Source organism: Polypterus senegalus, chromosome 1, assembly GCF_016835505.1.
Source record: "Polypterus senegalus isolate Bchr_013 chromosome 1, ASM1683550v1, whole genome shotgun sequence".
In the NCBI taxonomy this organism is placed as follows: domain Eukaryota; kingdom Metazoa; phylum Chordata; class Cladistia; order Polypteriformes; family Polypteridae; genus Polypterus; species Polypterus senegalus.
In genome coordinates this window covers 240,936,181-240,963,833 of record NC_053154.1, presented here as the reverse complement: position 1 = coordinate 240,963,833, position 27,653 = coordinate 240,936,181, and the positions used below count along the sequence as shown (strand labels likewise).

General features: G+C 34.9%; 1 protein-coding gene across 3 annotated transcripts in view; it reads right to left on the bottom strand.

Annotated features, from left to right (window-relative positions):
• Positions 1 to 27,653, bottom strand: part of LOC120540126 (adhesion G protein-coupled receptor A1) — a 671,523-nt gene that overhangs the window by 316,348 nt on the left and 327,522 nt on the right. For all 3 annotated transcript variants that reach the window (XM_039770625.1, XM_039770633.1, XM_039770640.1), the window contains one exon: positions 23,845 to 24,066. In XM_039770625.1, the coding sequence (XP_039626559.1) occupies positions 23,845 to 24,066 (222 nt within the window). The remainder of the gene's footprint in view (positions 1 to 23,844; positions 24,067 to 27,653) is intronic.

The window sequence follows — 27,653 nt, the reverse complement described above, 5'->3', positions numbered from 1 at the left end:
GTGTTAGAAATTATGGTCAAATTATATAAATCTTCTGCCTAGGTTTACATAATGTTTTTTAGAAGAACTCTGCATCTTGAGTAGAATTCAAAAACCTCAGGTAGTTTTAATTATATTCTATTAAACATGGATTTCATTTCCTTCTAGAACAATAGTACTGAAGTTCGGCGAAGCATAAACAAAGCAGCTGCTATCCTTGCTGTATGACCTGCTGGGGATGTATTTGGCACCCATATTTTGTTTTCTGGTTCATCAGCTGTTGTCTGGAAATAGTACTCTAAATTTAGAACAGGTCAGCGTAGTCCAATTTCTGCTACAGTCAAATATTGATGTTATCAAATGAGCACCTAACCGAATTTATACTGTCACTAGTATAAAGTGGAAACATTTTAAAAATACTGTATAACAATGCATTAACTAACAGTTACTGCAAAATCTTCTGTTGTGTAGAATATTCTGACTAGTATAAAATAATATTTTGCAGAGATGCTGCCAAGGAAAATTCAAATCAAGTGAAATATTTTGATTTGACCTGTCAGCTATTGAGAACACATACAGGATTTGTGTTTGGTCTAATATAATCATTTGAAGCGACCACTGCTAATTTAATAATTATTGCTGAAATAGCAACTCGAAACACCATGATTAGTTTTAAATTCTGTTTCTGTTCTAATCAGTTGAAATTCTTCAGTTCTTCTTCCCAACTCCTTCCTCCTTTCCATGACCTTTCTCAATGCATTACACTTTATTTCATAAGTAATAACCCAGCACTTGTTCATGTTATGTGACTTGACTGCTTGATTCAAGTCACAGAAGCAGTTGAACTAAACAGTTTAAACAACTTCTTTGCACAATGTATTCAAAATCTGACATCAGAAGTGCATTAGACAATTTGAGCAAGACATGTTTAGACTTGTGCTGCACATTCTGATTTGGTGTATAGTCAGTATCCTATTTGTCGATTTAGATTATTTTGCATGTTGTCTGTACTGTATGTGGACAGTAACAAATCCACTAAGGTGTTTTTAAAGTATTGTATATGTTTTAAGTTTAAAACAAATGGGAGTATACCCATTTAAGACTTTATTTTCATTGATGACAGTAATGGCACCAGTGTTGGTGTGCCATATGCAGTTAGAACAGATGCTGGCATCTGCATACTTAAACTGGACCAAAGTGAGAATTGCTGCATGGATGAATGGATATTTCCCCTTCACACAGCCGTAAAATTAAATAAAGCTTGCTATATCTGAATGTGTGTTGTTATTATTTATGAAAAATAATGCTAAATTTATTTTTTGAAAATATAAATCCACCAGTTGACTTCATAATTTTAGGTATAAAATTTTGACCTAAATCTTTCTATCAAGATTCAATTAGTCTCTCAGATTTCCTAAAAGGAATTCTGGCTATATCATCCTTTCACAATGGTCTATGCCACATAATGTTTGATTGTTTATTTTAACATATAGCTCTCTTCATGTCATTCTTAAGTGTCTGCATGGGGTTTAGTTTTACACTTGTCCATACAAAAATCCTAATTTCCCTGTTTCTCAGTTATTCTTTTGCAGATTTATTTGACTGTATGATTAGAATAATTGTGCCTCTATTCAATGTAAAAAGAGTTAAAAGCACCAAGCTAAAAACACTCAATAATCAGTTGGTGACTAATATTTATAGCTTGAATTTATTGGCATAAATAAAAGTATTTAGCTTTAACTATGAATATTACTCAATGCATGAGCAAAGATTAGGCCCTTAAGTCTGCAAAAATAAATAAATAAATAAACTGCAAAACAAGATGGACCTCAATGCCAGGCATCCAATTATTTTAAAATGCCAGAATATTCTGATAAAAGCAGAAACAGGAAAAAGTGTTAGGTAGAATATTATACAGTTTAACTAACAGAGCTAACTAATGTAAACAGTTTTTGAATAAGATTACAAAGAAAGCAGCTAACACAACTTGCTGCCTACTGGCTGCCTGTCTATCACAATGGATTAACATCATGCTGCCTTGTTGCAAATCATCAAACCCACTAAACTTTGAATGTTCCCTTCAAACCAAGTCATCTGAATACGAATAAATACACAAAAATGGAGCAAAGGGGAAAGAATTGTTCCCATGTTCTTGTTGTACCACAGATTTCAGTTCTGATGATATACTGCCTTACTGTGCCTTCACAGTTGTTTCTTTCATTAACTTGAATTAGCCTAAACATCAAACTATGAGCTACAGTATTTTCCTCTAATTTGTGTTTTTAGTCTTTTGCTACCAGTTTAATATGTGTGGTTTTGGAATGGAAACAGACTGCAATATAAAACAATATATTTGTCATGGAGCTGGTGAAACACACTCCAGGACTACCTGCAATAATTACTGTATACAGGTGCTAGGTGTACTATACAGTTCCTCTCTGCAACTTCTCTCTCACACATCTGTAATACTTTTCATTTTAACTGTGAGAAAAATGTTCTCTCTCAGATAAGTACTCTGGTACCAACAAGGTTTTAAACGGATAGTTCGAGCTTGACAGTTTAATGTAATCTGGCTACCAGGATATAGAATTCTCAAATTCTCCTTCTGTCCCTACATCAGTGATACCTAATATAAGCTTACAGAGCTACACTACCTAAAACATGTGACAATGCTACTCTCAGGAATCTGTTCTTATAAAAAGCAATGGATATTACCCTAAACAGACCCCAGCATTTAGCAGTAGCCTTCCACCTTTGTCGTTGTATGCTACGATGGGTGATAATAAAAAACAAGTTACTCTAAGTTTACTACACATTTAAATAAGAGCAAACATAAAGTAGGTTAAAGAAATAGTAAAACAGAAATTTTTATATAAAGTGCTTAAACGTTATAACAGAGATGTACCAGATGACAATAAAAGAAAGGAAAACTAAAGCTCCACTAATTCCTGAAGAAAACAAACATAGTGATAGGCAATATCATTAAACAAAGGACAGTTTCTTTGTGTTCTAACCATTTCCGTTTTTACTGGAGCTTCTGTATGTAAGGACTCTTTCAGAGACTCACTATACTGTAGATCAACTAATTTACATAATTTTTCAGAACTAACCTCCTAATAATATCTTCAAATTATAAGGTAGAGTTGAATTCTTTTACTGTTTTTTTTTCTACTCACCTGCCATTGAACTGTGCTTCTAGGAACTGGACTATACTGTACATAATTGGGCTAACATACCAAGTAAAAAAAAAGCATTCTATGGCCAGATATTGGAAATCTCTCTTCACTCACCTGAGATGCACCCTAAGAACACTTACTCAAGCCACCACTCCTTTACTGGGTATCTCTCTCTCTCACTTTTCCTGAAGTGAGTGTTTCGTTTTCCCAGGACTGGAAGGCAACTCTTTGGGTTCAAGCTAAGGTCATTTGGTTGGTGACTTTTTAAAAAGCCAAACATTTCTAGTTTTGACACATTACTGTGGAGGACTTTTTTTGCAAGGTTGAATATATATATATTAAAAAAAACTAATATGCTTCTTGGAAACTATAGAAGATTTATTTGTGTTGTCACTCACGTGCGAGTAAGAGGCAGCTAAAGGGTCTGAGTAAGTGTAATAAAACATCTGACCAGGGGACGGCGGAGTGCGCTGACTGTCTTTCTCAGTTCCCTACAGACCTTTCCTGGGAAATCCTGCAAGGTTCCGGCGCCTCAGAAGACATCACTTCCGGAGTCGGCCCCTTTGCTGACTTCACTTCCGGAGCCGGCCCTTTTGCTGACATCACTTCCAAAGCCGGCCCTTTTGCTGACATCACTTCTGGTTCCGGCCATTTTGATGACATCAGCTCCTCTACAAGCCTTTAAAGCCTCCATCTTGGACTACTATAGTCAGTTCTATTTTGGACTCTGTTATATGCACATCGTCCTACTTATTTCAACCCTTTTGCAGCTGGGAAAAACAATATATGTGTGGCTGCCCCAAACCGTTACAATGTCTTGGCCTCTTGATTGTCACAATGTCTACTTTATGTTTAACTTTCCATCCATCCATTCAATTTCAAACCTACTTAATGCTGTTCTGGTCCACAGAGGCTGAATCGTAACTGTGCAAGGCAGTAAGGGACCTAATTTAGAGTACTGTAGGTAATTAACCTAAGATGCACATGTTTGGGATATGTAAGGAAAACTTGAGTAATAATAAAAACATCTGTGCAGACACACCTGATGATAAACTAAACTTATGCAGATATTCTCCTAAATAAAATGAAAGAAGTACAGATGGCATTTCTTTCACATGCAAAAGTTATTTGGAAGGTATCTGGTTATGTTTATCTTTAATGGATTTTATTTTTGTGATATTTTTCCAATAAAGGAAAACTAATTTGCTATTTTGGGGTTGTCTAACTATGTTGAATCTTAGGTTTGTTTTTCATACTATGCAGAAACTTTTATTAAATTACATTAAACACCATTTATTGCACATCTGACTAATGCTGAATTTAGTCTATATTCAGCTGATTATATTTAGCAGTATTGTAGTAATTCAAAATCACTAGCAAATGTAATCAATGTACAAATGAAATGCTCCTACTTTTTGCCATATGAAATGCAAATTTTGACACCCTTATACTGTAATAATTCTTTGTGCAAATACTATGCTATCATATGCATACAGCAACTCTATATATCTGTTAGATACCCTAGCCCTGAATGAGACACACAGCTAAACATATAGAAAAGTTTACATTGACAACAACACTTGCCTTTCAATTGTCAAACTACATTGTTTTTCACATATTAATAGAAACTCCCCCCCACCCAAAGTAAAGGCAGTCTGTAGCTCATCAAGACTGTCTCTGACAATGGCATTTGAAGTCACTCCTAGATTAAATACAGAGAACAGCTGTGTTCTGAGGTGGTCACACAATTGTAATGAACAGGTCAATTTCTGTAAGAGACACAATCTGGTGTTATATTTGTAGTCTGTGGTGTACAGAGTAAAGAGAAAAGGAAACAAGACTCTTCCTTGTGGTGATCCAGTGTGGCTCACATCTGTATCAGAAACACACTCCATGCAGCCTTACAAACTGCCATGCCTGACAAATAGTCCATTATCAAGGACATCATAAGCTCATCCACCTGCATATTTCTGAGTTTACCTCTTAACTAGGATGGCTGGATTGTGTTGAAGGTGTTGGGGAAATCAAAAAACATAATCCCCATAGTGCTGCCAGCTTTGTCATGATGAGAATTTATGTTTCTCTTCTGTGGTATCATGGTAAATACAGTACAGGACCTGTAGTTTGATATCAGTCACTAAAAACTAACCTGATTTTGCTAATACCAGTTTGAAAAAAGATACATTTCTGTCTGGATGTATTTAGGACAGAATATAACAGTTCATTTTTCAAAGGTCTGTTACCAACACCACAGATAACAGTAGTGTTTACAGTCTAAGCTCCCTTAGCTAAGTAATTTCAACTTATTTATTCATTTATTTATTTATTTATGTTTGTTTGTTTGTTTCTCTAATAATGCTGTGGTTATTCCAAACTGATGGAGAAGCAGTGATGGCTGATAAGGTTAAATATGTTCTCAATCTAAATATTATAGTGTACAATATAAGACAAATAAGAAACATCTCTACAAAGTAAGTGTGTAAAATCAACTTGTGTCCGATCAAAGGAAAGGAAAAAAAAATCTCTAAGCAAGCTTAGCAGAACCATCTGGATTATGTATGTGCCTTATTTGCCTTAAATCTTGTGTTTATAATATAATAGATATTTTTTTATCAAACTGTAAAACCTGTTTCTTAAAAAGGCTATTATATAGCTACTAGGATTTATGCCTAACCCTGATCCAACAGAGAAACATACAGTAAGTAAAATGTATGTGCATTACTAAAACTCAAATTAATTACTACATTTGCCAAAAGCAAAGGTTATAAGTAGTTAAATAATAAACATATCGTTTAACAGTTTTTCAGTACTAACGGTTGAACAAAATGTTTAGCATTTTCCATTTTTATTTTAAGAGTATAAAGTCATGACAGGATTCCTTATCTACAAACTACTATGTCTTTGTTGTGTTATTTAATTATACAAACATAGGCTAGAAAAATCAATAAAGACCCTTGTTACTATCTTAACAAGGTCTCCTGATATCACCATAAAGCTGTTTACTAAGCAAGCATGTTCGTAAAGACCACTCAATGTCACTCTATTATTATTTTATAGGTAAAATATTAGAATTTGCACTTGTGTGTTAAAATTATTTACACATGTAACCATTGCCAGTTATTCTGTTCTTTTATTACATTATTTTTATCACTTTGCACATTGCTTTGTGGAGAAATTATTAGAGATGAGACAGATGACGCTGATAATCTTCTACAATGCCCACCCCAACAGATTTTACAAAAGAATATAGATACTAAGGATACTGAGCAGATTATGTTTCTATAAAAGGTATGCACTTCCAAGTATCAGTTGCAGAAGGGAGCAATGCAGCAACAGTCCTAGCTTTGTGGCCTTCACAGTCATCCTATGCCAGCTCAGATAAGTTGAGGTCTTGACCCAGACTCAGCGTCACAGGTTCGTATTTTATTCAACATTGCCTTAGGCATTCTATGCCTAAAACTCCTATAGCTGTATCAACTAAAACAGGATTATTTTTTCCAAGAAATATAATTTATTACAGGCTGTTTTTATTCTCATTTAATCTAGCTAAAAAAACTGTTGTTCTAACTGACCTTTAATACAGTCCATCTGTGCTGATAAGTGTAGCTAAGTTCTCACCTGTTCTCAGGCCAAAAGTAAACCCTTATTTGTTACATTCTAGCCTCATCTTTAAAATTGTTGAAATAAAGCTACAAGCATAAACAACATGCATATACAGTTAGGTCCATAAATATTTGGACAGAGACAACTTTTTTCTAATTTTGGTTCTGTACATTACCACAATGAATTTTAAATGAAACAACTCAGATGCAGTTGAAGTGCAGACTTTCAGCTTTAATTCAGTGGGTTGAACAAAAAGATTGCATAAACATGTGAGGCAACTAAAGCATTTGTTTAACACAATCCCTTCATTTCAGGGGCTCAAAAGTAATTGGACAATTGACTCAAAGGCTATTTCATGGGCAGGTGTGGGCAAGTCTGTCTTTATGTCATTATCAATTAAGCAGATAAAAGGCCTGGAGTTGATTTGAGGTGTGGTGCTTGCATGTGGAAGATTTCGCTGTGAACAGACAACAGTCAAAGAAGCTCTCCATGCAGGTGAAAGAAGCCATCCTTAAGCTGCAAAAACAGAAAAAACCCATCCGAGAAATTGCTACAATATTACGTGGCAAAATCTAAAGTTTGGTACATCCTGAGAAAGAAAGCAAGCACTGGTGAACTCAGCAATGCAAAAAGACCTGGACGTCCACAGAAGACAACAGCGGTGGATGATGGCAGAATCATTTCCATGGTGAAGAGAAACCACTTCACAACAGCCAACCAAGTGAACAACAAGCAGCCCAGGAGCAAAGAAGTGGAAAATTCTTGAATGGCCAAGTCAGTCACCTGATCGTAACCCAATTGCGCAAGACTAAACTTTGGACAGAAAGGCCCACAAACAAACAGCAAGTGAAAGCCGCTGCAGTAAAGGCCTGGCAGAGCATTAAAAAGGAGGAAACCCAGCATCTGGTGATGTCCATGAGTTCAAGACTTCAGACTGTCATTGCCAGCAAAGGGTTTTTAACCAAGTATTCAGAAAAGAACATTTTATTTCCAGTTATTTAATTTGTCCAATTACTTTGGATCCCCTGAAATAAAGGTATTGTGTTAAAAAAATACTTTAGTTCCCTTACATTTTTATGCAATCTTTTTGAATTAAAGCTGTAAGTCAACTACATCTGAGTTGTTTTAATTTAAAATTCATTATGGTAATGTACAGAACCAAAATTAGAAAAAGTTGTTTCTGTCCAAATATTTATGGACCTAACTGTATATTTTAGTCAAGTTAAAGTCTGTTACACTAAGCTGAAATCTTTCAAGTTAAGATATACTGAGGCCTTTTACTACATGTTGAATCAGCAATGCCTCACAGAGTAGTAGTAATATCACCCCTCAGATATATTTTATTATTGTTAATTTGCATTAGACGAGGGATTGCATCAGTGATGAGTAAGCTGGCATCCTTAATTCAAATGAGCAGCTTCAGAGTAGGCTCAATCGTTTTATTTTTGATAATTCTAGAGTTGAATTCTAGAAAATGCTCTTATAATTTTTCATTTTAATTAATTATTTTTTAGATAAAACAGTTGTGATTTCAGATATCTGTTATGTCGTTTGATAGTACTTAATAACATAATCTGATGTATCATTTACCTCTTGGTTACAGGCATACATACTTTTATATTAAATGCCTATAAAAAGAAGTCATCCCCTTAGAAGTTTTCACATTTTCTATTATACAGTACAACACTGAATCATAGTGGATTTAATTTTAAGTGTAAATATATCTCTTCAAGGTGGTCTAAATTAATTAAAAATACACAACACAAATATTGCTTGTGGCTGAGAATTTTAGGATCCATAATAGACCCAAAACATTTTACTTGGGTTATCCACATGCCAGAGGTCAATTTTTTTTATGTTATTCACTTTGAGAATATGAAATGGTCCTGAAATCCCTACATGGAAAGAAATATACTGAATATATAAATATATCAAAATATATTTGATTCAGCTATATTTCAGTACTGCGGTGGGCTGGTGCTCTGCCTGGGATTTGTTCCTGCTTTGCGCCCTGTGCTGGCTGGGATTGGCTCCAGATGACCCACGTGATCCAGTGTTGGGATATAGCGGTTTGGATGATGACTGACTGACTGACTTCAGTACAAATATAAATATAAAACATGGTTTCCACATTTTTTTAAATGCATTTTCATGTCCGTAACAGTCTGTCTGATTCATGCAGAATTTACTTTGTAACATTACCCACTGTAGTACGTTCACTAAACCTCTTCACAAGGAGGTGTAAGTTAGTACACAACTTTCTTCCCCTCCTTTGACTCCAAGAAGCATACTAAAGCTTCATTTAGTCTTAGTTTTAGACCACTTCAGCAGAGTCTGCAGCTCTGGGGCATACTGCAACAGTTCTAAACTCAAAAGTTACTCTTATTATTATAAATATGTACAGTACTAAGACCAGATCAGGGAGAGACTCAAATTTGTAAATAATGCTTACTAGACAACTCTGGAGCTAACATGGAAGGCTGCAAAGATATTTTACATAAAGGAATAACTATTAAAACAGACGCTTGGTACAGTACATTGATCGAACTCAAAGTATTGCAAAGTATGACAAAGTGTTGTAGTGACTTCTTTGCGGGTAAAGGAAAAGGAAAATGCAAGCCAGAGAATGCAGCTGAACAATAAAAGAACAGTTCACTAGAGTAGGACATTCAAAATGGGGTAAGAAGCAAGGATGATGTGGGACAGAATTGATTCTAAAAAATAGCATATATATTTGCATATTTGACATTAAAAATATGAAATTGAATGGAAATACCCATTGTATTGTAATTGAAACACAATGAAATTTTGTATGAACATCAAAAAATCAGGTTGTGAGAAGGCTCACACTACAAGACAACAGACCAAAATGCAGCACACTCTTTTCTCCTTGGCTGTGCCATTGTGCCCTATAATAGACCAGTGTGCCATGTTTGTTTCTTACCTTATACTCAATGCTGTTGTGATAATCACTGCCTCCCTGTGATCCTAAAATAGATGGTTTAAACTCACTAGCTGTGCACGATGCTACACAGCAGCAGGCAACTTCAGATTTACGGAGTTCTTGTGCAAAATAATGCAGTATTTTTTAATAAGCTTCAAATTAATGCAGTAACGTGTATCAGTTTTTTTTAGGTAACGCAGGTGTTTTTACTTCAGTAGATATAAGTATTGTGTTAGATTACTCATTACTTTAAAAATGAAACTTATGTTTTACTAACTATAGAACTAATTTATATATATAATTTATATAATAACTTTTTCATAGTCATTTGGTTAAAAATGCAATAGTCAACTTATCTGCAGATGGGTTTATCCAAAAATATATAAGGTAATTGATTGGATAAGTATTCACCCTCCTTCGAGTCAGTATTTTAATAGATGCACCTTTGGCAGCCATGAGAGCCTTGAGTTTGTGTGCACAAGTCTTTCTCTATCGCCTTTATGCATCTTGACACTGCAGTTTTTTCCCATTCTCCTTTGCAAAACTGCTCAAGCTCTGTCAGGTTGAATGGGGATTATTAGTGAACAGCTTTTTTAGAATTCAGAAGCAAATTCTCAACTGGACTGAGATTGACCACTCCGGGATATTAACACTATTGTTTTTAGGCAATATATGTATAGCTTTGGCTTTATGCGTGGACTGGTTGTCCTGCTCTAAAATAAATCTTTTCCAAAGGTGCAGTTGTTTTGCAGACAGCAGGAAATCCTTCCTCCAGGATTTCCCTGTATTGTGCTTTTTTTCATTTTACACAAGTCTTCAAGGGCCTGCTGCTGAGGAGCATCGCCAAAGCATGATGCTACCACCACCAAGCTTCACATTGGGGATGGTGAGTTTTCAATAATGAGGAGTGCTTGGTATATGTCAAGAAAGGTGGTCAGTCTTATTGCCAAATAATTCAGTTTTGGTGTCATCAAATCACAGAACTTGCTTCCTGCTGATATCAGAATTTTCCATGTGCCTAGATGTCATGCGTGTGAGTTTTTTAACAGTGGCTTTCTTTTTGCCACTTTCTCATAAAGCTGAGATTGGTGAATCACCCAATCAAGAATTATTATATACATAATCTGTGCATTCTAAGCCTCTGTAACTTGTAACACTTTCATAGTTACCATAGGTTTCTTGGTGGTCTCCCTCACTTGTCTTCTTTTTTCACAATCACTTTGGTACCAGCTTCTGTGGATGACCTGTACTAGACTGGTTTACAGTGCCATACTCTTTCAATTTCTTAATGATTGATTTTTCTGTACCCCAAGAAATATTCAGTGACTTGGATATTTTATTAAAATTGACTTCAAAGTTTTCTTCAAAGTGTTTGGAGTGTTCTCTCTCTCTTTTTTTGCTTGGCCACAATATTGACCATCCTGCGGTGGGTTGGCACCCTGCCCAGGATTGGTTCCTGCCTTGTGCCCTGTGTTGGCTGGGAATGGCTCCAGCAGGCCCCCGTGACCCTGTATTCGGATTCAGCGGGTTAGAAAATGGATGGATGGACAATATTGACCAACTACAACTTCGACCTGCCAGATGAGGTTAATTTTTACTGCAATCAGTTGAAACCTATTGACTACAGAAAGGTGATCTCCATTTAACTAATTATGTGACTTCTACAAACAACTGGCGGCAAAAGTGATGATTTGGGTGTGTCAAATTATATACTTACGTAGCTGTTTATTTTGTTTTTAAATCTGTAATTAATTCAGACCACTTGCAAAGATCTGTTTTGACTTTGACATTTTCATCTGATCACTGTCAAATAAGACAAAAAAAATCCACTGTGATTCAGTGTTGTATTACAATAAAATGTGAAAACGTCCAAAGGGGTGAAAACATTTTATCAAAATTGAAAAGCATTTATTTTCTTTCATTCTGCTTTACTGACAGATGAGTAAATGTATGCCTTTTCTGGAGAAAGCTAATTGAATTCTGTGAAAAACTCCATGCAGGTAGCAAGTGTATGCTTTTTAAAAATTGATTACATAAACAAGAAATGGTAGGCTAAGCAATACCTTGTACAGATCCTACTATGATACACACTGTAAATTTACCTGAAGTGATGAAAAAAAATCATTAGGCAAATACAACATGAATTGACAGTATTTCCTTTGAACACGCTAAGAAGATGGAGCAGATAATTAGTAACCATAAAAAGATTGATAAACAAGAAGCACTTTGAACATAAATACAGAATATCAAGTAACTGAGAGGTTGCACAATAAAGCACAGTAAACTGAAGACAACAAAAGAAAAGCAAAGTTTACTGTAGTGCTGTCAAATTAGCCAAAACATAAGGTCTGAATATTTTAATTAAAATAACTAAACTTGCAAGAGGCAGGAAGGTAAAAGGTGCACTTGCTGTATTATTTTGGAGGTGTCCAGTGGGCAGTGGCAGGTTACCAATTATATTATGGCCTGGGCATCAAAATAAAAAAAAACAGTCAGCATCTAAGAATTTGCCTAAAAAAACAGGATTGTCACTGTATCAATTTATGGTCTACACAACCTGCCTATTTTTTGTCCTTTAGAGATCCAGCAATACTTTAATGAAGTTGGCTTAAATATTTTTAACTACAACTGTTTGTAAGCGATGTATGATGAAAGCTAAACGTGGGATATACAATGTTGGCTGACAATAATATGGCGCTTTAAAGTGGGGGTTTTAAAGAGTTGTAATAAAAATAAAATCAGAATTAGGACAGTTATTTTCCATTTGTTTTAATGAGAAGGTCTAGCATTAAACAACAGTCAGAGAACTCAGAGTTATGAGAGAATTGGACAGAATGAGATACAAAATTATACTTTTAAGGCACCAGAGAACCATTTAGAAAAACTTCTTCAAGTATACGTGTAGATCGAAGTTCAAAATAAGTGGTGGGAGAATGAAAAGAAAAAAAAAAACCTACATTGTGAAGGAGTTTGGCTGTAAGTTATGCTAATGAAGATAATAAGCTAACCATTCACAATTCTGAAAATGCTTATAGTGAAAGTGAAATGCAAAAGCAGATTTGTAAAATATTGCAGTTTTCCATAATGTGTCTGGTATAACTTGATGCCAAAATTAGTGCAGATAAAACAGACAACTATTCTTTTGCACTCGAATTTTAGATTTAAAATTAGACCTTTTTAAAATAAATTCAGTTTATATTTAAATAGGGACATTCGATTTGACAACCATATTGCTCATATTATTAAAACCTTAGTTCCCTACAGTATGTTATTTTGGTTTATTTCTCTGTTGTTATTTATAACTTATTAGACGTTGGGTGGGCATTGTGGCATAGTTGGTAAGGCTTTGAACCTCAAACCCTGAGGTTGTGAGTTCAGATCTTGCTATTGACATTGTGTGACCATAAGCAAGTTACTTGACCTGTTTGTGCTCCAAATGGAAAAACAAAAGAAATGTAATTTATTGCATTTCAAATGTTGTAAGTCGTCTTGGATGAAGGTGTCAGACAAATCAGTAAATTTAAATGCAAATGATTTTTGACAATAATTATTGACTTAGTTGGTTTCTTTTGGGTTTTTAGCAAATCAGTACAGCTTCCTTGACAGTTCCAGTGGTATTTCAATTTTTCTCCAAATGCCACACAAAATGAATGTAGCTGTAAAACCATACTCCTGTCATACTTCACTAAACCTCATTAATACTATTAACATCACACAGCACTGAATGGTCAACAGATGGTAGCTCAAGGGAAACATTGGTAAAAGAATTTAACTTTAAAGCTGACAAGCTCTCCCTTCAATTTGCAAAAAACATCAAATGAAAAACTAACCAGGCAGCTCACAATTAAAGAAGATGATTCAGTCGCTGCTGTCTTTCACATGTCAAAAGAAAATGAAGACTCTGGCTAAGAGGAAGACTTCTCTTTTACCAGATCAGGTTGCCAACATTCATTGGCAAATGAAGGAAAACATAGAAAATATTTCCTTCATTTTAATGGATGACACAAAGTTGACTGGTTGAATTAATCCCAAAAAACGATGGAAAAAACTGAATAACAGAGTCATTCCAATTAATTTTATTTGCCTGCTGAAGAATCTATAATATAAACAAAAAAGAACTGTCATAGCCAAAATGTGGAGAAGCTCATTGGATCTAAACAGTAAAAACAATCTGTAGGAAAGACAGAAAACAGAAAAATTTAGAAAACTGCAAACAAAGATGGTGAAACAACTATCAATAAACATACTATAGATAGGCTTAAAAATTACACCTTAAAAACTGCACATAATTTGAAAGGAGGGAGCTTTTTAATATAAATAAACTAAGTTGTCTGTTATTCTACTTGCAATTTATAAATAAAAGTTGACCTCTGAACATTCATAAGATAACTGATCCTTATTGCCATTTCTAACAAATGTTTAACTAACAATTAAAAAATGAGTGCCATTAATATATACATATTGTGGCAGGAGGTTGGGGGCCGGACCCAGCCTGGAAGGACTGGGAGGCAGTCTATACGTCCCCCGGGCGGGGACCACAGGGACAGAGTAAGGAGGCTCAAGCCCATTGGGGCCCGTGGCCACTGCCAGGGGGCACCCCGATCATCGTTGGGCCTTGGAGATTGACACTTCCACCACACCTGGGAAGGTGGAGGAAGGACCTTCCTGGTACACCCAGAGCGCTTCCGGGTGCTCATGCAGCACTTCCACCACACCAGGAAGTGCCGGCGGAAATACATCAGTGAGCACCTGGATCACATCCAGGTGACTATAAAAGGGGCCACCTTCCTACAGTCATGGAGTTAGAGACGGGAGCTGGAGCAGGACGAAGCTCCTGGGACAGGAGGAAGAAAGGCGGCCCAAGGACATTGAGAGAAAGGCCCGTGTTGAGGGTGATTGGTGCTGGGAGCACTGTGTGTTGTGCGAACTTTATTGTAAATAAATGCGTGTTTTATAACGTGGTGGTGTTTTGTCTGATATATATATAAGTGTCAATTGTTTGTGTATAACATACTGTATAAATTGCTATAAAGTTTATTACCCTAACTGCTTCTGTTCAACATGAATACGTGAATTAGTTTTGAATTGCTGTTAGATTAATCCAAGAATTACCAGATTAAATAGACGTCATTTTTGTAAATGCTCAGACATTGGTGAAAAATAAATACAAATCTGAAACAGAAAAAGTGTAAAAAAAACAGTTGGAAACTAATATTGCATGGAATGCTTACACTGTGGTTTGAATGTCACTATTAAAATGAACAGCTATATTACAGATCCTCCTTAAAGCCAAAACTTTTCATTAATGTAATACTTTCATTAATGCTGCATATTCAAAATATTTATGGGTTACTCTGTTTGGATTATAATGACAATTTATTTCACTGTATGTTTGCACACATGTGCTTATTTCCATTTTGACCTATGCAATCCAATAGAAAAAAAAATCAGTAGGAGACTTTATCACAAAGGAAATACAAACAGAAAGAGACTGCAAAGATAAAGCTGATAGTTTCATTTTAGTGTTGAACTTCACACCCCACAAGCAAATGTTTCAGGATCTGCTGAGAGTGACAACCAAATATCAGTTTACTCTATCTTTCAAAGATCAAGCCAACTAAATACCAATTAAATGATTGGTATACCTAATTATCTGCAATAACATAAAAACTGTTTTAGCATTTTATGTGGATTTTAAAGAAAATGTAAAATATTTAATGAGAAACTATAGAATGGCTAATTATTTAATACATAGTCAATGCTCATTTAAGAGAACATCATCTTCTATAACGATACTTCAGTTTCAATGAGATTTGATTCAATGATAGAGCTTCAAAATAAATCTCAAGACTAAGATCATAAAAATGCTTCACATTTACAAAACAAACTTTTCCATATGTGAACCTTGATTTATTAGCTCCTAGCAGAGTTTTCCATGTATTGTATACAGATTGGTGTTTAAAAATTGTTAGCTAGCATCTGGTTAAAAAAGTATTTTTATATCCTCATGTGCACTTTTTCTAATGCTCCATTTCAATAAAATTTGATGCATAAACATAAAAAAATTCTTATTAAGAAAAAAATAATAGCATGGGTTTTCCCTGGATAGTCTGTTTTCACCCACATCAGTGTTGCCAACAAGTCAAGAAAAATCTTTTTGCTTACTGCAACAGTTCCTTTCGAAGCAACAAAACATAAAAGAAAATACAGGAATGAAATCAAAACACTGTTTCAATCATTGAACATGTTTACTCACTAAATGTAAATTACTTGTACACATAATATTTTTGCTAGAATAGAAATACCTACAGTATATAGTACAGACATAAGCTAGAAGGTTTCCTGTCAATGCAGCTTGTCTGTTTACTTCGAAAATAAACACCAAATACCTTCATAAAAAATCTGTATGAATGACTCTCATGATTACAAGTGGGGACATAATTTTTTAAACTCGTGAATCAAGACAATAGTAACAAATAAGACAGAAAGAGATATTGCCTAAAGTGCTAATAAAGCACCTAAAATCTAATTTTCAGAAGGAAAAAAACATTATGCAATCCATGTAATTTATTTTGAAATCTTGTAATCTGTCTTACAAGTGGTATTTTCCACTGTATTTTTGTCTGATTTCTTAAGTGCCTTATTGTCTAATTTACAAAAGAAGACCAATTGGTGATTGAGCGATTAATTCATTGAGTAATATTCAATATGACTTTATCCAAACCAACTCATATTTAAGTCAAATTTAACCAAGTCATACAGTATATAAGTCAAATGTGTTCAAATAACATAAACTGTTCTCCTATTGATCAAACAACCTTTAGATAGGAAGCTTTTATATTAATTTTCCATTAATAATAGTCCCTCTCAGCAGCTGAATATCAAACTACCTTCTGATTCACATATACATATTACTTTACATTTTTAAAACTATGCATTTTCCATTATCAAACCTTATTAATTCAAATGATAATGATGGGGCCAAATATTATAAGCTTTGTACAAATGCCATGGTGCTAGTCTACATAACCAAACAGGCACATCTTTGAGGTTTAGGAGGAAATCCAAAATGTACGGAGAAAATTCCACACAAACACAGGGAGAAGTTGGCAAACTGCGCATACTGCATTGACCAGGATTCTAACCATGGACTCTGGACTAACCAGTGCAGCATTGTATTGCGTGAATTCCTTAAATGTCAGTCACTCTCTGTAGTTAAGGATAACCTCAAAATGCAGCTGAGGAAAAAAGCACTTTTTAACTTAGGTAATTTTGGTGTTATGCAAATTTTAAACAAAAATATTTATATTATGTCTTGGTCTGCAGAATTATTTCATATTACTTGATGTACTGAGTGTGCAATCAAATAAATCAAAGTTGAAATAATTTTATAAATATCTAGAGTTTAACATTACTTTTTTGCAACCAGCCAAAAATAATTTATGCAATGTTTTTATGTAATGCTTTTGTACTAAGCCTTGCATCTTAGGCTATTTATTCATTAAATTGTCATGTTTATTTAATAATAATTATACTTGTATGAATTATTCAAATAAGACACTTAAGACATTTTTTGCATTAACTAATGTCAAAATAAACCATATATCATGTTAAAATAAAAGATGAAAGATAAGGGCCAGCTTTTAAAATATGAAAGAAACTGAAACCTTACATGAAAGCACTCTAAAAAGCCATCATAGACCCTTAAAACCTAGTGCCTGTTTCTAAAGGAATATCAGCTTCAACTGTAATGAAAGGAAAATATTAAAAATAAAACTTGAATTTGTTGAGGAATAATATTTGCTAACAAGTGATACTGTCTTTCATTTGCTCCTGGATAACCTGAAATAAGGAATGTAACAAAGAAGATATGTAGAGCCATTAGTAGCATCCATCATCACAAGGAGTTTTACAAACAGAACAACACAAATTAAATGTAACACATTACACAAAAAATATCTATTATCTTCAACAAACTGAATATTAAGTACCTTAAAGCACATAACTGGAATACTCTGTGCTTTTATATGATAATTTTTTGAAGGCACAGATATGGTATTCTGACAAGTAAGTATGTATAATCTCATTCTAGGACTAACCATAGTCAAAGTATAAATTAGGATATGAATGCCCCTCTACTTAATGATCCCACTTAATCCAATTTCAGTTTTGCAGGCAAGCAGACTCTACTCTGCTATAAGAGGGGAAACCATCATATATATATAATATATATATATATATATATATATATATATATATATGGCAATAGAGTCGATCACAGAACATGCAGTATATCTGAATTTAAATATTTCTTTTACAAATAAGAACAACAAGATGAAAGGTCATAAAAATTGTTCAGGTCAAAACAATGTTCTTGCTTTTCAATCTATAAGAAATAGACCAGGAGTCACATGAAACAGAGCTCCGGAGTATGACTACACTCTGCTCTAACCTACTGACAGTGCAATCCCAGAACATTACCAAACAGATTCTTGTGAGATTGATGATAAAACTGAAACATGAGCAATAGCATGAATGTTAAAACCTGGCATACAAATCATCTGTCAGGACCATGATGTCGTGAAAATGACTTCTAACTCCACAAAAGTTACAGGTCATTTTCACAGCTCAAGATGTCCATCTTCAAATACCAGCAGCAGACTTAAGTTCAATTAAACAGAAAGCACAATTCTGCTAATTTAAAAAATAAAGACAGGAAAAAACAAAGAAATAAATCGATACATGTAACAGTGACTATTTTTGTATACAATATATTTAATTTTACAATTGGTACTTGACAATTGTACTGCATGTACCTTTTTGCACAAGATAACATTAGACCAGTGGAGTTCTTTTTTTCATTTTTACCTTTTTACTAATTTTGTAAGTAACACTAAAATGAAGTAAACATTGATCAAGGATACAATGTTCAGTTAATATCTAAGTTTTCCAAGTATGTCATCAAGCTGCTTTATAATTTATTGTATTTTTTTTATTTTAATATATGTACATTTTTAATTTATGTTTCATACTGCTTTCTTTTTCTAAAACTAATACTTATATTTATTTAAACATATAACATGACCTTGTCATATTACTAATATAATTAAAAATAAGATATACAACCTATCATGATGCTCAGGCAAATTAAACAGTGAGCACAGTGATGCACTCAGATGGCTCAACTATCTGTTTACTTCATAAAGTTATAATCACAAATTATTTAAAAATACCATCTGTAGTTGAAAACATTTGTAGTTAAAGACAATGTAACATAATGACAAAAATTAGTATATCAAAGAGATGGTCAAAAATAATTTCACTTATCTCAGGCAAACTGAATTTTTCATGTTTGCTATAGTCAAAATGTAACATGGCAAAAGATCAATAATGATTTCAACCAATGCCACTTTCAAGATTTCTTCTATAACTAAAATCTGACAAGAGTGGATATTGCTGTATACTGGGAACTTAATTCTTTTTATTGAGTTTCTTTGATTCACAGACATCTTTAAAAGATTGTTTTCTGCGTATTGAGCTGATCTTTTACATTTTATTTATAATATTTCCTTTAAATATGCACCATTGTATTAATATTATTTTATTATAAGTGTGACAGTGCATACTGTTACCTCACGGATCAAATGTTCCAAGATAGTATCTTGCGCCTGGTTATTGTCCTTGTGAAATTTACATGTCCTGCATGTGTTTTCCTTTAACATACCCAAAAGATGAGCAGTGTAGATTACTTTAAATTGGTTCTGCATAAGTATGGATTTAGGCATCATCCCTGAGAGAACTTGTTTTCTGTCCAACTAGACAGACTAGTAGCAGGTTTGAGAATACTCTTATACCATTGCATGTGCTGTGATAAAGGTGAACTGTACCTTTACTCCAGCACTAATAAGTTTTTACCTCTCCAGAAATGTACAGTAAATTTCCACTCAAAAGACTGCATTAGCTATTATATTCCAGGTCTGAACAGAGGCTACTCTGATTCACCTGTCTCTTAGTCTAAGGACATTTATTTTGCAAACACAGATTACAATGAAATGAAACGATGAAACTACTGTAGATCATACAGTTGTTAGTAGCTGTTATTGTTATTTTCATTACTCTGTTTGATGTGATGGGATATACCGTACCATATAATGAAACTGTAATCAGATTCAATCAAGTTTAATGATAATTGTAGAAAGAGCTTATTTATTTGTTGTATAATAATACAGAAAGGTTCAAAACACAAAACCCAAAAAAGTTATTTCAAAGGACAATACCCTACTTTTTATATTGAATAACTATGCCGATTTATTTTCCCTTTAGCTATTGTCACAACCAACCATCCATTGTGAATGAGAAATAAAAGTGGGAATAGTTTACTCTAGCTAGCTGGATATGTTAGGCTAATTTTTATATTTCCCCATGCAAACATTGACTGACTTCACCCACTCGAGGAATTCACTAAAGGATACCTTAAATTGTGATGCCTTGTCAAACAAACCTACATGATCTGGAATTAATACTTCATGGAAAGGTACTGTCCTACCACTCCTATACCAAATCAGAACTATACAGTACATGCAGTATAACTCAACAGACTAGAAGAAACTTCATCTGGCTTCCTCGGCAGGATAGGTGGAACTCCTTCCATAGCCTGAAGTGTGTGTCTAAACCAGAAATACAAAGTGCTAATTACTATCGGAGCAATCATTTTTATGTATTGTATGTGAATAAATTAATAGGTCCTGAAAAATTACACTAGTAGAATTTGGATAATGGTTGTCAGTGGTTTTGCACATCTCAAGTTTTCACAATGGATTACTTTTATTATGCAATGCCTTATTGCTGCTGTAAATGGTAACGGCAAATATTATTTTCATATATGTACCTGAATGGGGTTTTAGCTTTACCAAAAGAGAAACAGATTTTTTTGCATTAAGTGTATCAATGTGTACTTCATTGTTGAGGACTGAAGTGGCTGCACCAGACCAAGTGTCACCCACATAACACCTGGTTGCAGCAGATACACAGCCATTTCTGGAGAGTAGGACTAGACCACTGGGGGGTGTCTACCTGGGGGGTTGCCAACCGGAATCCTGAGCTGTTTTTGTCATGTAGTGGGTGCAGCGATGCTCTTTATCAGTACATGCTCCCCAACCTGACCAAACCTGTACCAATAAAGCATTCTAATAAATGTACACATTTCATTTCAAGAAATGGTTAATATCTTACATAACATGATTACTACATCCTTTTATTTTGCATGTTTCATTTTTTATAAAAAAGCCTAAATAGTGATTAGAAATTTAAATGGTGGCGAAAATGTGCAAGGTTTTTGAAGCTTGTATAGCACAGCATCCATGTTAAACTCTATTTACTCACTATGTGTAACAGCATTTACTTTGGTTCCATTTAAACAGACTGTACTGTGATCAATAGTAATTCAACAATCCATCAATTTGCAAATCTGCATAATCTAACTATAGGGTCACTGAGAACGGCATCTCCCAGCAGCATCAGGTGAATAGCAGAAACCAATCCCAGACAGGGTGTCAGTCAATCATAGGTCAATAATAATAATAATAATAATAAGAAGAAGAAGAAGAATGTACAATTTGGATGTTTTCTCTGTGTGTGAGTTTAATCCAGGTACAAGGGTAAGTATATACACTAAGTGTTCACTACAAAAGACTGGTGGGAACACCAGGGAGGGTTTCCACCTTGTACCTACTGAAATAAATAAGTTCAAAGTATGAGTAAATTATATCCATAATATTAATAACAAACACAAGGCATATTCTAGCCGAAGTAAATTTAATAAAAAAAATGATTTTTTTATTAGAGAAATACAGGAAGTCCCCAGGTTATGGACACCTGACATACGACTTGCAAACGGGCCGCAGCTGCGTCACATGAGCCTCAGTAACTGCCGCTCCGTCATCTTCGGCCTGGTAATGCTGCAAGCGGTGCCTGGATGGAGGCTGGAGCGGGGCGATTTCGCTGCTCGTGCAGTGTAGTGTCCCTTGGGCAGCTCCCGGCAGCAAGCGGTTTCACTGCCCGCCCACCGTGAAGAAACGGGGCAGCCGTGTGTGGTGGGTGCCGCCCGAGGGACACTACTGGTAATGCTGCAGGCGGTGACCCGGTTGTGGCTGAACAGAGGCCACTGAGGGTGAACGGGTGGCAGCATTGTAGTGTGCATTGGATGGCTGCCTGTTGAATGGGGGCGATTCACTACCCGCCTTTGGCCGCACCGTGTTTGTTCTTGGTGGGTGGACGCTGCAGGCAGCATACTGTTGTGGAGGTGACTATGAGGCGATGAACCGCCCATCGATGCCCCCATTCATTCTCAATAGCAAGCCTGCTTGTACTGTTACGTACATAGCAGGAAGCTGTCTCTTGTCAGTATATCAGACATGTTGACGACTGGTGCCTTCCTGATGTGATAGTGTGCACAGTGCTGTGCAGAAGAGCTCATCTAAATTTTTTGTCTTCACCCTTCAACAATGTCTCTGAAACACAAATATGATGCAAGTGCTGGTGATATAGTAAAGAAGAGAAAAACCATCACCATTGAAAATAAAGTAGAAATAATAAAAAGGTCACAGAGAGGTGAGACTCCATCATTCATTGGCAGAGCACTTGGTTACAGTCGGTCAACAATAGCTTTTATTAAATTTATGTACCTGTTCCAATTTACATACAAATTCAACTTAAGTACAAACCTACAGTCCCTACCTCATACGTAACCCGGGGACTGCCTGTACAGTCTGTGAACTGATAAATAAAAGACTGATGTCATAATGGCAAGTGAAACAGCAAAGTGTTTCTTATCAAACTCTATCATCTGCCACACCATCACAAATTAAAAACTTTAGACTACTCTAAAGTGTGGCATTTGTAGTGTATTTCTAGCATAATATGAAAAAAATGATTGCACAATCAAAGCTATTTGCCCTTTTTTCTCTGGAACAGCGATGGTTGGCACCTACATAAATGGATACTGACCTGTTGCTACCACCTACAGGTATGTGCATAAAACAGCAGTATCATGCCCTCAAACTAACAGAGAATGTATTATTTTATTTATGCCTATCTACTCTAGTAGCAGTTGCACTATATATTCTCATCTTGAAGTCTGAACAAAACAATCACAGCTGGATGAAAACAAAACACTGCTGAATAGAAAAAAAACTATATATACTTAAAACTCTAAGAAAGTATAAAGTTTGAGGGAAGTTACACACAGTATCTTTTACAGATACAATCTCAAAGTGTAATAATAGGCAATTACAATTCAAACATAACAGTAAGTTCCATTGTAATAGACAAACACACATTATTATTGGGTTGTCAGGAAACATTTTTAAATACGTAGGATGCCTTGACTGGGATGAAATTTAATACAAAATGATAGTGATGCATACATGCATACAGAAAGTGTGCACTGAGTAAATGAAACAAAACATGTAAGCCCAACAGACTGTAGAGTATACTGAAAAATAATTTGGTATGCATTTGCAAGCTTTAAAATTTCAGATATAAAACAGTCAATATATGTAATTACATGAGGTCATTTGAAATTTTATTAATACTGGCCTCAAGGAAAAAAGACAACCAGCACCAAAGAGAAAGAGAAAATAAAAAAAAAAAGGCGAGACAATATCATTGTTCATACTTCCACAAATGCTTCTATTTAATAATGGGAAATACTAGATATGAGTTTTTTAAAATAAAACACAACTGTGATTAAAAATAAAAGTGAAAGTAGAGAATAATCATATTATCAACGTATGATTACATTAAAGTAATTTATAAAAAGCACTAACATAATTGTATATTAATATGAAGTCTGATAAAGGACAAAGTCATGCAGTTTTAATGTATTCACAGCAAAAATATTTCCGTTTCTAAGTAAAACAATAAAATAAGAAAAGAAAGAAAGAAAAAAAATTACAGGGATAGTACAATTTAAACTCAATATATTAGTAAGTGCCAAATATATACACACATATATTTAGAATACAATTAAAATGTTCAAATAACTGAATACTATATATTAATTGGCACTCGGTACCTTGCTGCTGTGCCAGTTATAAATATATTAATTGGGGCTTTGCCCATTTCACAAACTGCAAACCTTACCTTGACTGGGAAGTTCATATGAGAAGTGCTCAGATTGCCAGTGTTACATTTGAAATTCAGCTGTGCATCTTCACGATAGTCTGACTCCCAATCCCTCCTGCTCACATCATGGATCAATGCTCTGTCTGAATTCAGAGGTAGTTTTTGGAAAGCTGTGCACGTCATGCCCATAAAGCTTGCTGGTTTCATCACAAAAGCCTCCATAACAATATTAGTCGAAACCTTGTAAAGGGACCCAGGAAGAAAAGAATATCTATTAGACTTAAAGGAAAAAGACCTTATTACTAAATTAAAGTATAATAAATAAACAATTAAACTATGCTTTATGTGGTGACAGTTCTATGTGTAATTATTTTTTTGTTTTAAATGCATGAAAGATTTTTGCATTTTTTCTGGTCTATTTTTACATTTTTTATAATCCAATTTGGTGTCATTAATTGCTGGAAGGGAACAATAATCCCAGATTAGTAAAAAATGCTTAGTATTGCATGAAACTGGAAAAAATCAACTTCAGGGCTTCTTTTACAATTTGCAACCAAGTCTTAAGTAATAATTCTATGGTGTAAGAAAAGTAAATAAAAATGAAAATTGTGATTCAGGTTATTAAAAGAATTATGCCAAAGACAGTGTATTATGCAAAGAGTTAGCTACATTTGTTGGTTATTAAGGATTTTGTAAATGAATAACTTGGTTTAAATGCAGTAAGAAGTTATTTATTTTTTAATTTAGCATCATAATTATAAAACTATTAAAAATGCTAAATGTGAATGGAGACTTTGGGGTCTGAAACTTCAAGGTATACCTTATGAAAAGGACATAGATGGACAGATAGCCTCATCCTCCAGAAGTCCCACCCTCTCCATCCCACACATTACTTTAAAAAATGGTCCAACCTGAAGTCAGCATTAATTTTTGAACTGTTAAAAAAGGGAGACAGATCCTTGCCCTCAGAAGCTTCTATTATCGGCTAAAGAAGCCCTATTAAAGACCAAACAGTCTTGCACTATTTGTGGTTGCAACCACTTTGTAACCATTAAATAGGAATTCCATAACTGACCCCAACTGTGTGTCACTTATCTATCATGATAGACAAACAGACAGATAGACAGATTGTGTGGTGGATGGCTGGGGCCCTTGCCTGGTCGGGACACCTCTTCTGTATATAGTTCAGGGAAAGAGGCATGGACTGATCAGTACCTCCCCTGGGACGCTAGATGGCAGCCCCCCTGGATGGCAGTGGTGCCTCGGATTCCTGCAGGGCTCCATGGCAGATGGAGCTCTCTATGACCCTGTTGAGATCTGGGGGTGTCACCTGGGGGAGCTGCAGTGGTTCCTGAGCCCATGTCGGCAGTTCTTCCTCCACTTTCAGGTGGGCTATAAAAGGAGCTAGCAGCCACTACTCCGGGAGTCATAGTTGGGAGGAGAGAGACAAAGCTTGCCGTAGAGGAGTGGTGGAGAAAGAAAGCGAAAAAGAAGAAGAAAATATTGGGATTGTGTGTGCCTAGTGCTTGCCCACAGGCAGAAGAAAAGAAAAATAAAAACATTTATTTGTTTTATAAGTGTACCTCCTGCGTCTGTCTGTGTCAGGTTAAGCGCTGGTATAGATAGATAGATAGATAGATAGATAGATAGATAGATAGATAGATAGATAGATAGATAGATAGATAGATAGTTTCCCCGAAAAAAGACCTACTCTGAAAATAAGTCCTAGCATGAGTTTCAGGCTGCTCTGTAATATAAGCCCCACCCCAAAAATAAACCCTAGTCAAGATCATCAGCTGAAAAGTAAGGTGCCTAAGGCCAGCTTTATACTTCACGCGATGAGGGATACCTTGCCACAATATCTCTGAAGAGGATGGTTTTAAATTACATCCATCAATTCGGGGATGCGCCCATTCCTGCAAAATCGGCACAAGATGGGGCATCAGCTTATCGCAAAGGTGAACACAAGCACACACAAACACTGGCAACATTGTAGCTTCACCAAATCCCCAAACCTTCATTTGGATGGAAAACTGAGCACAACGTGGAAACCCACTAGGAAAACATGTAAACTCTAGGCAGGGATCACAAGGGATGACTCCCTGCGAGACAGCAGCGCTACCGCTCTGCCACCGTGCTAGCCCATATATGTAACTATTAGCAGTATTCACTATTTAAACAAAGTTAATGATTTATCTGTAAAATGTAAAATACATATTTTAATGCATTTCATCATGAAGGTGATATCAAGTATAAATCTAAGAATTCTAAATGTGCAGAGAGCTGGAATTTTATAAATTTAATGTGTTCTGTGTGGATAGGTTGCTTGCCGCTGCTGTCAGGTCAGGAGGAAGCCCCAGAAGCACATAGCGATTTAACATCTAGTTTGGTTTTAAGATGGACATTTACGACAATCTACTTTAATGTCAAAGTAAACTATAGGATTAAAGAGGACATTTCGAGTTTAAAATTGACATTTCCACTTTAATCACGAAATCAAAATTTTCATGATGTGCTTTTTTTCTTTTTCTCTGTGGCTCAAATACATCACCATACATTCTGATGGTATTGTAAAGGTGAAAAAAAAAAAAAAAAAGACGGTACAGAAAATGGTATTTGAGAATTTTAAAATGTATCATGTCATTACTTTGGGTTATTTGCGACACTTGAATATCAAAGTACCATGAATGCATTTGTATGTCGGCATTTTGCTTCACCACATTGAACCATTTATCAAACATCAAAGCACCCACATCGATCCTGGAGGATCCTAAAAGCGTAGCAAGAAATTCAGTCTGAAATTCAGGGTTTGAACCTGGAGAGTTATGACGATATTCCAGAAGAAGATGACATGACTGTGTTTGGATAAATGTATATTGCTGTACAAAAATAAATATAAAATATCCCCTGAAAATAAGCCCTAGTGCATCTTTTGGAGCAAAAATGAATATAAGACCCTGTCTTATTTTCAGGGAAACACGGTAGATAGATAGTACAATGTGTAGAATACAAGTCTTATTCTTAGGCAACTCACTGGGAAAGCCTCATTTGGAATACTGCAACTAGTTTGTTCTATAGGATAAAAAAATAATATAACAGTGCTGGCAAAAGTCAAAAAAGAACAACTAGCACTACAAGGTATTAGCTATGAAGAAAGAGTGAAACAATTCAACCTTTTCTATTTATCTAGATGGAAATGAAGATGTGACACAATTAAAATTTTTTAAATTATGAAAAGTATCAGTACAGTGGATTCCAGCTACTACTTTATATTAAGGTACTTATCAATAACACAAAAACAAATGGATACTCCTTAATGGTAGATTTAGCAAAACTTCAGAAAGTTTTTCTTCATGCAATGCACCACAGGTGCACACAATATGTAGTGTGGTGGAGAATGGGACATTGGAGACTTTTAAAATTTGACTCAGAGTTATTTTGTAGAAATTAAGTGGTTAGTAGTGGTGAGCTTTGTTGGGCTGAATGACTTGTTCTCATCAAAACTGTTCTAATGTATTTAACTAGAAAATCTCTACAAAAGGCAATAATTACCTTCCTCTTTATTAAAAATGAATCAAATATTACCAGACATGTAAAAACAATAATTTTACAGAAATGTAAAATGTTTGACAATACAAATAAATTTCAATAATATCTTAGATACCACTCACAGTTTAAATGACTGTGTTTAATATCTCTCTATTATAAAAAAAAATCCTCGAACAGAAAAGCAGGGCAACAATACGTGATCTTCTAGGAAGTTCTAAGAAGACACTTAAAAGACCCGCGAGACGTAAACAATATCAAATAACACTCAGTCATGTAAA